Genomic DNA, 10,761 nt, shown 5'->3' with positions numbered 1-10,761 from the left:
TCTCTCTGATAAGTGTGTCTGATGTAAGTACTTCTTGTGTTTGGCATATTATTCTAGCTTTCTTTTATGAAAAATTATTCACTGTACCTGTAAATAACTATTGTTATGTGACAGCAGTTCAGTGAATGAACTACACCCATGTAACGAGCGGTAAGGAGGCGGATGCATGTGCTGAGAGGAGCAAGATTTAATAGGGGCAAATCCAAAATCAGGGTCATCAAGGCAGTCCAGGGTCACAGAGCCGACACGAAGAGTACTGGGATACATAACAAAACAAGCACACGAAGGCAAACTAAGAAAGCAGGCTATAACTAAGACAGGGGAAAACTCAGAGCTAGGAAACACAAAGGCTAAGATAAACACAGACACGGAGCACAAAGAAACCACCATCAAACATTAATTCAAAATGAAACAAACAGACAAACAAACAACAGCTATGAGCAAGTCACAGAGCAGGGTTTAAATACATGAACTAGAAACGAGGGACAGATGTACGCAATCAATGTGAGGACAAAACGAAACTATGGAATGGAACAAAACACAAGACATGGAAAACATGGAACATGGAAGGGACCGATCATGACAACCCACACAAATTTGTGAAACGTGTTCGTTTGCCCTTCTTGCTCATTGTGTTCGTCTAACAGTAACTTTCTCTTACCGCTAATCTGGTTCTCTTCATGAAGCAGGCTGAATGTAAACTAGAGAAAGTAACCGCATGAATGACGCCTTTTGTATTTCAATATACTGTCCTCTTTATTATTGATGGATGGGCTGAAGTTAATTAACAGCATTGGGACCCGGCGCTGAGGACTGTTCTTATATGAAACCCCATCACGCACTGTAATTAACAGCAGAGTTTCACTCTGCGGACAGATGTAGACGCAGATGGATGCTGCCAGGGGCCTGTTGTGTTTTTGTTTTTACTCAGATCTGTCGTAATCCATTTTCCATGTTCCGTGAAGAAAGTCAACTTTTTTGTGCAATGAGCTTTGTTAATCACAGTGCCTTAACAGTCTCATCCACAGCTTGTCACTGGACTGATAAACACACCGAGGAGGTTGTAGATTCAGACGGTTCTCTGCCAGACCTGCCGTTAATAGCAGAGCCAGAATCTGCTCTCACAGTAAATTACAGGCAGCATAAAATCAATACTCCGGTTTGTGATGACCAGGCAAAATTATCGTTCCTATTTTCACGACTTCTGGGTTAGACAAATAGAAGCAGGGGACTAAATGAACAAGCTCTTTATATATAGGGAGCTGGTTGGTATGTGGAGGGATTCCCTTTTTTCACATGATACTTGTATTTGGAGTCCATAACAAGTACTGTTCTTCCAGGTTCACCTTCCCAAAAAAGTTCTAATCTGTTCATCTCTGATAATCTGTGTATGATGATCTTCTGGGTTATGAAGATTTTGGGGAGCCAAGCCTTGAACGGTAAACCCGCCTGCTCAGTTACTGGACCCAGTCCATAGCTCACACCTTGAAGCAGTCACTTCACCCTGCCCGCAGGCGGGGTGTGTGCATGTGCATGCGAGGCTGCTCAAGGTGATGGAATAAATGACATTGATTGCACACTCGCACTCACACTCACACTCGGGCGCACTCAAAGCCAACTATGGTGGTTCTCATAAAACTCAAGTATATTGTATTTTTTGCAACCTTTATAGCAATGCACCAGTTAAAATTCACAGCATATCTTTCTTTAATCTCCTTCCTTATCACAGCTGCGCTGTGCTGTGTATAATCCCTCTCATTTATTTCCCTTCTGGAGGCTCAGTGTGGTTATTCTGCAAGAATGCCACTGGACCCATTACTACTGACTACTGTCCACTTCACTGCTTTGTCCTTGCATTCATATACTTGTTAAAACAAACCACTATCATTTCTCTTAGATGTCACAAACTTAACTTTCCTAAATTCAAATGGATTCATTTTGGATTAAAATAAATCACACAATACATTATAAAGAGAAAAGTAACTCATTTTCGGCAGAGCTTTGGGTAGGTTGCTGGGAAGACTTTACTTGTATGATTTGTACTGTACTCGCTCTGTGCTTGGTAAGAATCAGAACCGTATGCAGTCTTGAGGCGGTTTTCGGGCATTAAGGGAGTTTCTGGTATGCTATATGGGTCAAAGTCTAATGGGAGGCTTTTGGGGGAAAGCTTGTTTGTACTCTGTCCAAAACGACACAGCCATATCAAAGGCCAGTTTTGAGCTGCGCACACTGTTTAACACGACTCTCTCTCTCTCTCTCTCTCTCTCTCTCTCTCTCTCTCTGTGTGTGTGTGTGTGTGTGTGTGTGTGTGTGTGTGTGTGTGTGTGTGTGTGTGTGTGTGTGTGTGTGTGTGTGTGTGTGCATGCGTGCGTGTCGGCGAGAGGAAGAACAACCTCAGATGCAGCGAATAAGGTTTCGCAATGTTTTTGTTAAGGGTGAATGTGAGAAAATATGTGTGTGTTTATGTGCATGCCAGTAAAAATGACTTATTCCTGATATGTATTCATAGAGCACATATGCTCTATAACTACATAGATCAAAATAAGCAATGCAAATCACCTACATACAAACGTCAAACCGTACACACGGAAAACTTTCTAATAAATGAATGTATTAATGTGCAGAGCCAGAAAGTCTTCCAGAGACTTCCTCCAACAGTACTAACACAGGGCCTCATTTTAGCCCATTAATATTTCATGAGACATTAGTGCTTATGCCTTTTCGGTCCAAATGCTTTCTGCACTGAATTTAAAACAGGTAGAATATTAAATGTGAATGACAGTAGGGGCACTCAGGAATATTCTGACATCTAGTGGTGGGTGTCGTCTACAGTAAGTGCTGGATGTGGACTCGAGTGTAAGCACGAGTGAGCTCACGTTTTCTGCCCCAATCGATAAAGAATAGCATTGTGCATATTCAGACAGGCCCAGATTTGCACGACACTGTGTAGTTTTACCATATTAGTAACGTAATGTGATTTACTCAATTGTGAGATGAACCACAGACAGCTTTAGTTAAACCACTGAAACTTTAGTGTATTGCGATCTACGAAGAAAATAAAGAAAGTCAAGTTGTATTGTATAGCGCTTTTCATACACGATGGCAAGTCAGCGTGCTTTACAGACATAGCCTAGTAGAATAAAATAGTAATAATCGCAAATCTTACATCCCCAGAGCTAACACCTCATGAAAGCTTTTTATAAAACATAATAACGATACATGAAGATGAATACATATTACATAAAAGAAAATAAGTGATTATTGAAAGTAGCAAAGAAAATAGTGGAATAAAATGAATTTGAAAACGAAAATGCATTTAGACTAAAATACAGCAGAATAATAACATATCAATAAAGTACTACCAAGTGCAAGATCTCAGCTATAAGCACGAGAGAACATAAATGTTTTAAACATCAAATATGGCTACACTTCGAGCAAATCTAATTTCGACCGGAAGTGGGTTTCTTAAAAAAAATCCAAATATTTTGGATGAGGAATTTTATTATGGTTCAAAAGAGACGAACGCCCGACTATCGGTTGGCGAGGAACCCCGCCCACTATATCACGTGATCATTTTTGGTTCATATCATTGGTCGAATTGAGTGAGTCACAAACCGTCAACGCCAATCAAAAAGCAAAGCTCCAGCGCCAAAGTCCAATCTGTTTGAAAGTTCTGAGGCGAGGCAGGCGGATGCTGCGATAAACTAGTTTGTTTTTTTAAAATCAGTTTATTATTTAAATAACATTATTTGCACATTGCCTCGAAGTATTCAGAAATCGGGGTAAGTTCCATGTTTTGCAAACTTATGCACAAGTACCGCTAGCAATGTAAATAAGACTGTGCTGCGGTTTTAGGTTGCTAGCGTTGGCTAGCTTATCTAGATCACTAGATACATAATAAAGCTACACCGGTGTATTGCCTTAAAATGGCCTGCAGATAGATTTTAGATTCTGTTATTCTCTGGTAAAATAACCCAGATAATAGCCAGCGGTCCGAATAATTAGCTAGCTTGCTAGTCCTAGATGATATTGCACCATGACCGCAGGATAGTGCTAGGATCAACTAGCCAGCGTTAGCTGACTTGGCTACTGAATGAGGTGCCTGTTAAATTGTTTTTGGCGCAGGTGGTCGTTTAATACGAGCAAACTGCGCCACTGACTGCACAAGATGGACACGGCGGTTAAAAAGGTACTATCGCTAATTTACTGGTTCCTTACCAGTCCCATTTACTTGCACAAAGCGCCCACATCAGACATATGGATGCACTTTAATTGACATTGTTAATCTGATTTCCAGCAAAGCAGAGTATTTAGCTAGCTAGCCTGCTTATCCAGCTATCTAAGGGAATAATCATCAACAGAACTCAACGCTCCTCTTTTAGAGCAAAATAAACTCCTTAAGAATCATTTCGAGCTCTGATCTAACTAGTCATATAGCTCATGAGCATATGAGTATTAGGTCCATATGAACTGAAAGAATGTTGGTGTTAAAATTAGGGCAGTAGATTCCCAAATAATAAGAAATCCATTTTACACATTTTATTTTTGAATTTCAGAGCAATAAAGAGAACACGAAGCCAGTGGCTTGTCAGAAAATTCAAACAAGTAATGTCATATCCAGGCAGAAGCTGAGTAAATCTGTGCCGTTGAGATCAAAAAATGACCCGAAGGAAGAACAGGGGGCTGGGAACCCTGGAGAGGAGGCTGATTGTAAAAAAGAACAGGTGCTAACCCAAACCAACAAGTCTGATCCTAAGAAGAGGAAAACACTAAGTCAGGCCTTCCGCACTGAACAATCAATGAGACACAGAAAACTGGTGGAGCAGAAGCCCCCTTCGACTCTTCCTCCTAAACCGGTCCCTGGCACCTACAAAGGCAGAGTGGTGAAGTCTAAAATAGACTGCTTCAGAAAGCCCCTTAGTGGGGAAGAGAAGATGGGCCATGTAACAGCAGTGGCTAGACCTGGGCTGGGGACTTTGTCTAAAGCTCATTCAAAGTCTGTGAATACGTTGCCTGGATCCTCAAGACCCAGACCCCAGCCCAATTTGTCAAGCAAACCCAAGTCTGTGTCAGATCTGCAGTTAAACATAGCAGAGAAACCAGCCCAGAGGTGTGTGTCTCAAAGACGAATGCCACCAAAAGCTCCAGCGTCCAGCCGACCTGTGGTGCCTCGCTCACTGTCTGTCCCCCCGAGACCACCTTCAGGCCCTGCTGCATGCCCCATCTCCAGCAAGCCCAGCTCGTTCATCAGAAAGAAGGAGCCAGCGGTGCAAAGCTCCAAAGCCAAACCTGCAGTAGCTGCCTCTGAGTACGAGGTTCCCAGGCCCGCCCCAATCGCCATCAGCCAATACAGAGTACGTGTGGAGACAGCTGAGCAGAGGAGGTGAGTTGCAGGCCTGCATGGTTCACGGGTTTCATATTAAAATCATCATTTGAGTAGTTTTCTAATTCCAAAAGCTGTAATATTAGTCACATTCTGACAATGTTCTCAAAATCAGAATTAACAACATGTGAACAACATCCTTTTGGTCATGGTCATGTATACTCATTTACATTTTATATTACATTTACATTTTATGGCATTCAGCTGATACTTTTATCCAAACTGATTTTTTTGACTGAGTGTCTTGCTCAGGGACCCAACAGTGGCAACTTGGGGCTTGAACTGACAAATATTTTAAGTACTAGGCAAGTACATGAACCACTGAGCTACCACTGCCCTGGTACTCTATACTCCTAGAGCAAAGTTGGCAGAGTGGCTGGCATCAAAGGGGAAGACGCTGAAAAGGCCTGCAATGACAGAAAAGGCAGCATCTCAACCATGCAAACCAGTCCTACGGTCCCAGGCTGAGCAGGAGTCTGGTGAGGCTGCACAGATCCAGGCACCTCCTGGATATGAGGTGACTGAGGATGACCAGACTCAACACAAGGAGGTCCAGCACAGTAAACCAGTGTTCTCCGGCAGCCCGTGCCATATAATGAACACGACGCTGGATCTGCTGGACAACTCCGACGTGGATCTTCCAGCAGATCCAGAGATCAGAATGGAATCGGTACAAGCCATTTTGCCTTCATTAGACAGATGTCAAAACAGTGTGTTCTCAGTTAATGGCCCTAAAAATTCTCTCTTCTCCATTGGCAGCTGGTACTTAACTTATGCGATAAGCTGGAGGCAATGGAAACCCTGTCACGTGAGAGCGGTGAGTGTGTATTTCAACTGTATGCAAATACAGTAGTGCTCAGCAGCAAAGTTGGAGCTTGTGTTTATGATTATGTACTGAAGCATTATACTCACATTTTTACAACCCTTTCTACTCTTTAGAAGACCCGCACACGGATGAGACAGAAATTTTGATTAATGTCACTTTGAAAGAAGAAATAGACAAAGAATACGAAATCCTGGAAGAGAAATGTCTTGATGTAAAGGAAAAGTCAGTGAATGTTGCCACAGTTGATGAGGAGGAGGTTAAGAATGAACCCAAAGAGAAGGTTCTGGAGCAACAAGAGAAGAAGCCAATTAAAGAAGAGGAAGAGGAAGAGGAAAGGAAGATGGATTCAACACCTACAGAGGTTACAGGAGCATCTGTTGTGAAGTACAGTGTGAAGACGACACCATTCCTGCAAAGGTGAGTTTTACTCAAATAACTTGCGCTTTAGTCATAATCGGTGTCACCCTGGTACTTTTCTCAAACAATCTTTTTAATCTTTATTCATTTTTATAAAACTTTGCTACCCCAGTGTAAAGAAGAGGATTGAAGGACACACTGTGGCAGGCAGTGGCCCTCGCTGTAAGAGCGCCATCAAAGACCTGAAGTTCCTCACACCTGTCCGCCGCTCATCCCGTATCCAGCGCCAGTCCTCCCGCCTACCGGGAGTTCTCAGCGAACACGACCCCTGCGTCTCCTCGCTGGCGGAGCTGGTGCAGCTGGACGACGCAGACTCCAATGCGTACATATACAGGAAAAACCCCGCCTTGCTAGGCCACCTGCCTGACCAGCCCAGCGACTTGGATAGACTGTCAGCTGAGAGAAAATGAGTTAAAATGACAAAGGACCAAAAGAGTTGGCATTGAATGTTTTTCACCTGCATATCTAGCTAGTAAAATGTATAATGAACACTGATAAACATCTTTATCTAACACTATTGGTCATTTAAAAGTTGCTTTAAGTACACTAGTAAGATAAGCTGCTACAATGTTTTAACAGTCTAAACTGCCAAGTGACTTGGCTGGCACATCTCATTCTAAGTTAATATTGGTACTACCCTCCCATAGCCTAACAGCCATTCATAACCCTGCATGCACGCTCAACAGAATCCTGAAGCATAAACAAATTGTTTTTAACAGCACTTTCCAGTGACATCTCTTGGAGGCAAATAACCTTAAGAATTGTTTCTTAATAATTTGTAGGTAAACTGACCATAACAGATGTTTGCTTTTTTAATTTAAAAATGCCATGCTTAAAGAAAATGGGGCTCCATTTGACTGTTCCAGGGTGTCTGCTTACGTTGTGTTTTCTCCAGCTGTGTATAAAAAGTTAGAGACTGTTACTTTGTCTACATCTTGTAGATTGGCCTTCGACACCTAGGATTTGACATCTGATGAGTCATTGTAAAGAGATTCGGGCACGTTCATTATGCAACTAAGGTTTCTTTAAATAAATACCGCAAACGGAATGTGACTTCGGTGTGAGTGTTTGGGGATGAGAGAAAAAATACGGACAATGGAAACTGGATTAGAGGCGGAACGACAATGTTTATTCCATATACATGCAAACAAAATGTCAGGGATAGCGAGTCAATGAAACAGTAATGGTTATATTCACCCTGCAAGACATTTTATTTGCTAACCGGATGCTTTTATAAAGGTTATTAATTATGGTGATTGCATAACCTTTTTCAATGGCTAAATCATATTTAAATGTACGGATATTATTTGAATTAATGGCAAAAAAAAAAAAAAACTAATAGGAGGCCATTTAAAACTACAGTGGAGCCCCTCGTTGTTGACATTTCACTCGGTCCTCCATAACTACGCCTACCGCACTCGCGGAGGCGCCAAATTCACTGTGGAACGACACGTGATTGGCTGAAATTTCAACACGCCAAACAGCGGGCAAAGCATTATGGGACGGAGACGGTCTCTTAAGCGTTGACTCCGCCAGGCCGCACAAAGCACTAGAGTGCCGATTAAATTTGCATTTGATTAATCACCAAAACAACATTTGTAAAAGTTTGGTTTTTTTCTCTCCCGCTCGGAGCGTGGCCCAATAAAGCCGATGCGTACGCCTTAACTTCACCGTGTGCCCGAACAAAACCGGAGATGCCGAACTTCTGCGCCGCCCTGCACTGCTCGAGAATGAGCTCGCACTCCGTGCTTGCGTTTTTCAGGTTTCCGCGGGATCCCGAGAGGTCGGTACAATGGCCGGCACAAACGCTGGCTTCATCTGACACGATGTTTGAACAGTTAGGCGGCCGAAACTCCGCACGTTTTCCCGTGTGAACCCTTGGCCGAGTAACTAGCTGGCTAACCAGTTTGGCAAAGTTTGGAGTTAGCTACGGGAGCTAATTAGGATGGCGTGACGTTAATTGGCAGGTAAAACGGGGCGTTTGCCTCACGGGAGCACGCTGTCGTTGTTGCGCGGTTCTGAACTCATCCTCGTTAGGAGACGTGCCACCGGCAAGAGGCGCCTGCTCCGTGGGCTCTAACGGGCAACCGTCACAGCGCTGAGGCTTAAAAAGCAGTCGCCCTGAATTCTCGACCGCTTTGACCGCTCAACAATGTGCAATGTTGCTCGCACAGGACATGTATATGTAACGCTTGTTCTATTTTTGTTTGTTTTTGTAGATGTAAAAAGTGGGTGGAAAACTGTTGCCGTTCTGATTTGAGAGACAAAACCCCAGAACATCTGAATAAGTACCACAGGCTGTGTGCACGGCACTTTGAACCAGATCTAATTTTAAAAACAGTAAGAAAATGTGTTTTGTTTATGGTTTTTAAAATTTTTACCTTTCATTATTAGTATCCTGCAATCATAGTTGTCTCTGATGCATGTGCAGTGTGTTTCTCACTAATATTCTGTATTTTAGAGCCCCTTCAGGACTGTTCTGAAGGATACTGCCATACCAACCATCTTTGACCATCCCAGCCGCAAACGGGCAAACGACCAGGTTGACATTTTCTTGCTTATTTCAGGTCATAGTTATTCAGTGACCCTTTGGATGTTTGAAAATATGTATTACTGTATGGCAAGAAAGTGACCAACAGCATTCAATGTTGTGATTTTGCTGAATTTTTATTGTTTTTTTTTACCCTGCTCAGGAGGCAGAAGATGATGCCACCAAAGCAAAAGTTAAAAAGGGTTAGTCTATATGATATGCCGCTCCGTTCTACATCATCATACTCGGTGCCTCTGTCTGTAAGCTTCAGTCCCTGTAATTTTAAATAATTTCAGAGGTGGACTTATGGGTAACTCTTAATCTTTATGCTTTTGTCATATTAGTGGAGGAAGAGGAGAACATGGATAAAGATGCCAGTCAGAGTGCTAATGGCCAAGATGCTGATGGTGGCCCTCAGCTCTCGGATGAGGAGAGGGAGCACAGGGAGTACCTCAGGTCTCTGTTTGACGTTGTGATCATGATGGGAAGGCAGAACATCCCACTGCATGGTCATTCGGAAAAACAACCGAGGAATAAAAGCTTCACTCCCAGCAACTTCCAGGCACTGCTGGAGTATCGTATCAATGCTGGTGACGAAGTGTTGAGGCGAAAGTTTGAAACGTCAGCGGTGAACCTGGAGTACTGCTCCTCCACCCAGCTGCAGCAAATGCTAGAAGTGAGCGAGAAGTGTGTTCGTGAAGAGCTGCTTGGCGACGTGAAAGAGGTACGCCTGTTCTCTTTAGTCATGGACAACCTCGTGGAGATTTCAGGGGAGAACCACCTGCCCTTGTTCATTCGCTTTGTAGACCAGACCAACTGCCTGCGAGAGGAGTTTTTAGGGTTCCTACTCTTTGAAGGAGAGGTAGAGGCCATTTCTGAGTGTCTCGCTACTGAAGTGACGGAGAAATATGGCATGCGTATGGAAGACTGCAGAGGACAGGCGTATTTCTCTACTGGTGTGTATGCTTTTAAGGTCAAAGCGGTGGCTGTTAGACTGAGTGAGCAGTACCCATTAGCAGTGCTCACTCCCAGTTCTAGTCACTCCCTAAACATCTTCCTGGCCAACAGCATGAACTTCACGAGCGTGCAACTCGTCATGTCGACGCTGAAGAAGATGGACGAGTTCTTCAGCAAATCCCCTTCACTGCAAGATCAGTTGGAAAATGCCATCTCCATCTACTATCAGGGCAATGAGGAGAAAGCGGCTCTCCTCAAAGAGACCTGCCGTACAAACTGGACGGAGCAGCATGATGCATTTGAGATGGCTGTCGACCTGCTGGAGTCTCTGCTCCTCTGCATGGATAGCGTCCATGACAACGAGGAGCTCAAATGGAGTGATGAAGTTGCACACAATGCATTCGTCATATCGGAAGCTCTGTCGGATTTTGAGTTTGTCATGACGTTGGTTGTGCTGAAGAACACGCTCTCCTTTTCCAGAGCATTTGGTAAAAATCTGCAAGGACAGACCAGCGAGGTCTTCTTTGCTGCCAGCAGTCTGACAGCTGTCCTCCATTCGCTGAACGAAGTCCTTGAGAACATTGAGGTTTACCACGAGTTCTGGTTTGAAGAGGCTGTCAACTTGGCCGCTGCGTTGGAAATCCCAGT

At 43.5% G+C, this 10,761-nt stretch overlaps 2 protein-coding genes across 4 annotated transcripts in view; both read left to right on the top strand.

Annotated features, from left to right (window-relative positions):
- The first annotated feature begins 3,679 nt into the window (after positions 1-3,679).
- On the top strand, positions 3,680-7,657 carry si:ch211-266i6.3 (cytoskeleton-associated protein 2). Of its 2 annotated transcripts, XM_035535706.1 has the most exons (7): positions 3,680-3,782; positions 4,126-4,189; positions 4,557-5,383; positions 5,741-6,053; positions 6,143-6,200; positions 6,323-6,626; positions 6,739-7,657. In XM_035535706.1, the coding sequence occupies exons 2-7, from the start codon at positions 4,169-4,171 to the stop codon at positions 7,034-7,036; spliced, it is 1,821 nt and encodes a 606-aa protein (XP_035391599.1). In that variant the 5' UTR covers positions 3,680-3,782; positions 4,126-4,168; the 3' UTR covers positions 7,037-7,657. The 2 variants fall into 2 exon arrangements, with proteins under 2 accessions (XP_035391599.1, XP_035391600.1); XM_035535707.1 differs by lacking the exon at positions 3,680-3,782 and having other exon boundaries at positions 3,834-4,189.
- Positions 7,658-8,122: 465 nt separating this feature from the next.
- Positions 8,123-10,761, top strand: part of thap12a (THAP domain containing 12a) — a 3,647-nt gene continuing 1,008 nt past the window's right edge. Inside the window, exons 1-5 of one of the 2 annotated variants that reach the window (XM_027031265.2) lie at positions 8,123-8,409; positions 8,846-8,966; positions 9,088-9,168; positions 9,320-9,359; positions 9,501-10,761. The exon at positions 9,501-10,761 is cut by the window's right edge and continues 1,008 nt beyond it. In XM_027031265.2, coding sequence (XP_026887066.2) covers positions 8,321-8,409; positions 8,846-8,966; positions 9,088-9,168; positions 9,320-9,359; positions 9,501-10,761 — 1,592 coding nt within the window. In that variant the 5' untranslated portion in view covers positions 8,123-8,320. Of the gene's footprint in view, positions 8,410-8,845; positions 8,967-9,087; positions 9,169-9,319; positions 9,417-9,500 lie in introns of those variants that run through there. The other variant, XM_027031266.2, reaches the window with a different exon arrangement.

Source organism: Electrophorus electricus, chromosome 17, assembly GCF_013358815.1.
Source record: "Electrophorus electricus isolate fEleEle1 chromosome 17, fEleEle1.pri, whole genome shotgun sequence".
Lineage (NCBI taxonomy): Eukaryota > Metazoa > Chordata > Actinopteri > Gymnotiformes > Gymnotidae > Electrophorus > Electrophorus electricus.
This window is presented reverse-complemented; position numbering and strand designations above follow the sequence as displayed.

Excerpts from the sequence above, each read along its gene's own strand:
- si:ch211-266i6.3 (XM_035535706.1), top strand. The coding sequence starts at position 4,169 with ATGGACACGGCGGTTAAAAAG. Across the intron at positions 5,384-5,740 it reads GAGACAGCTGAGCAGAGGAG|AGCAAAGTTGGCAGAGTGGC; the intron begins GTGAGTTGCAGG and ends CTATACTCCTAG. Across the intron at positions 6,627-6,738 it reads ACGACACCATTCCTGCAAAG|TGTAAAGAAGAGGATTGAAG; the intron begins GTGAGTTTTACT and ends TTGCTACCCCAG.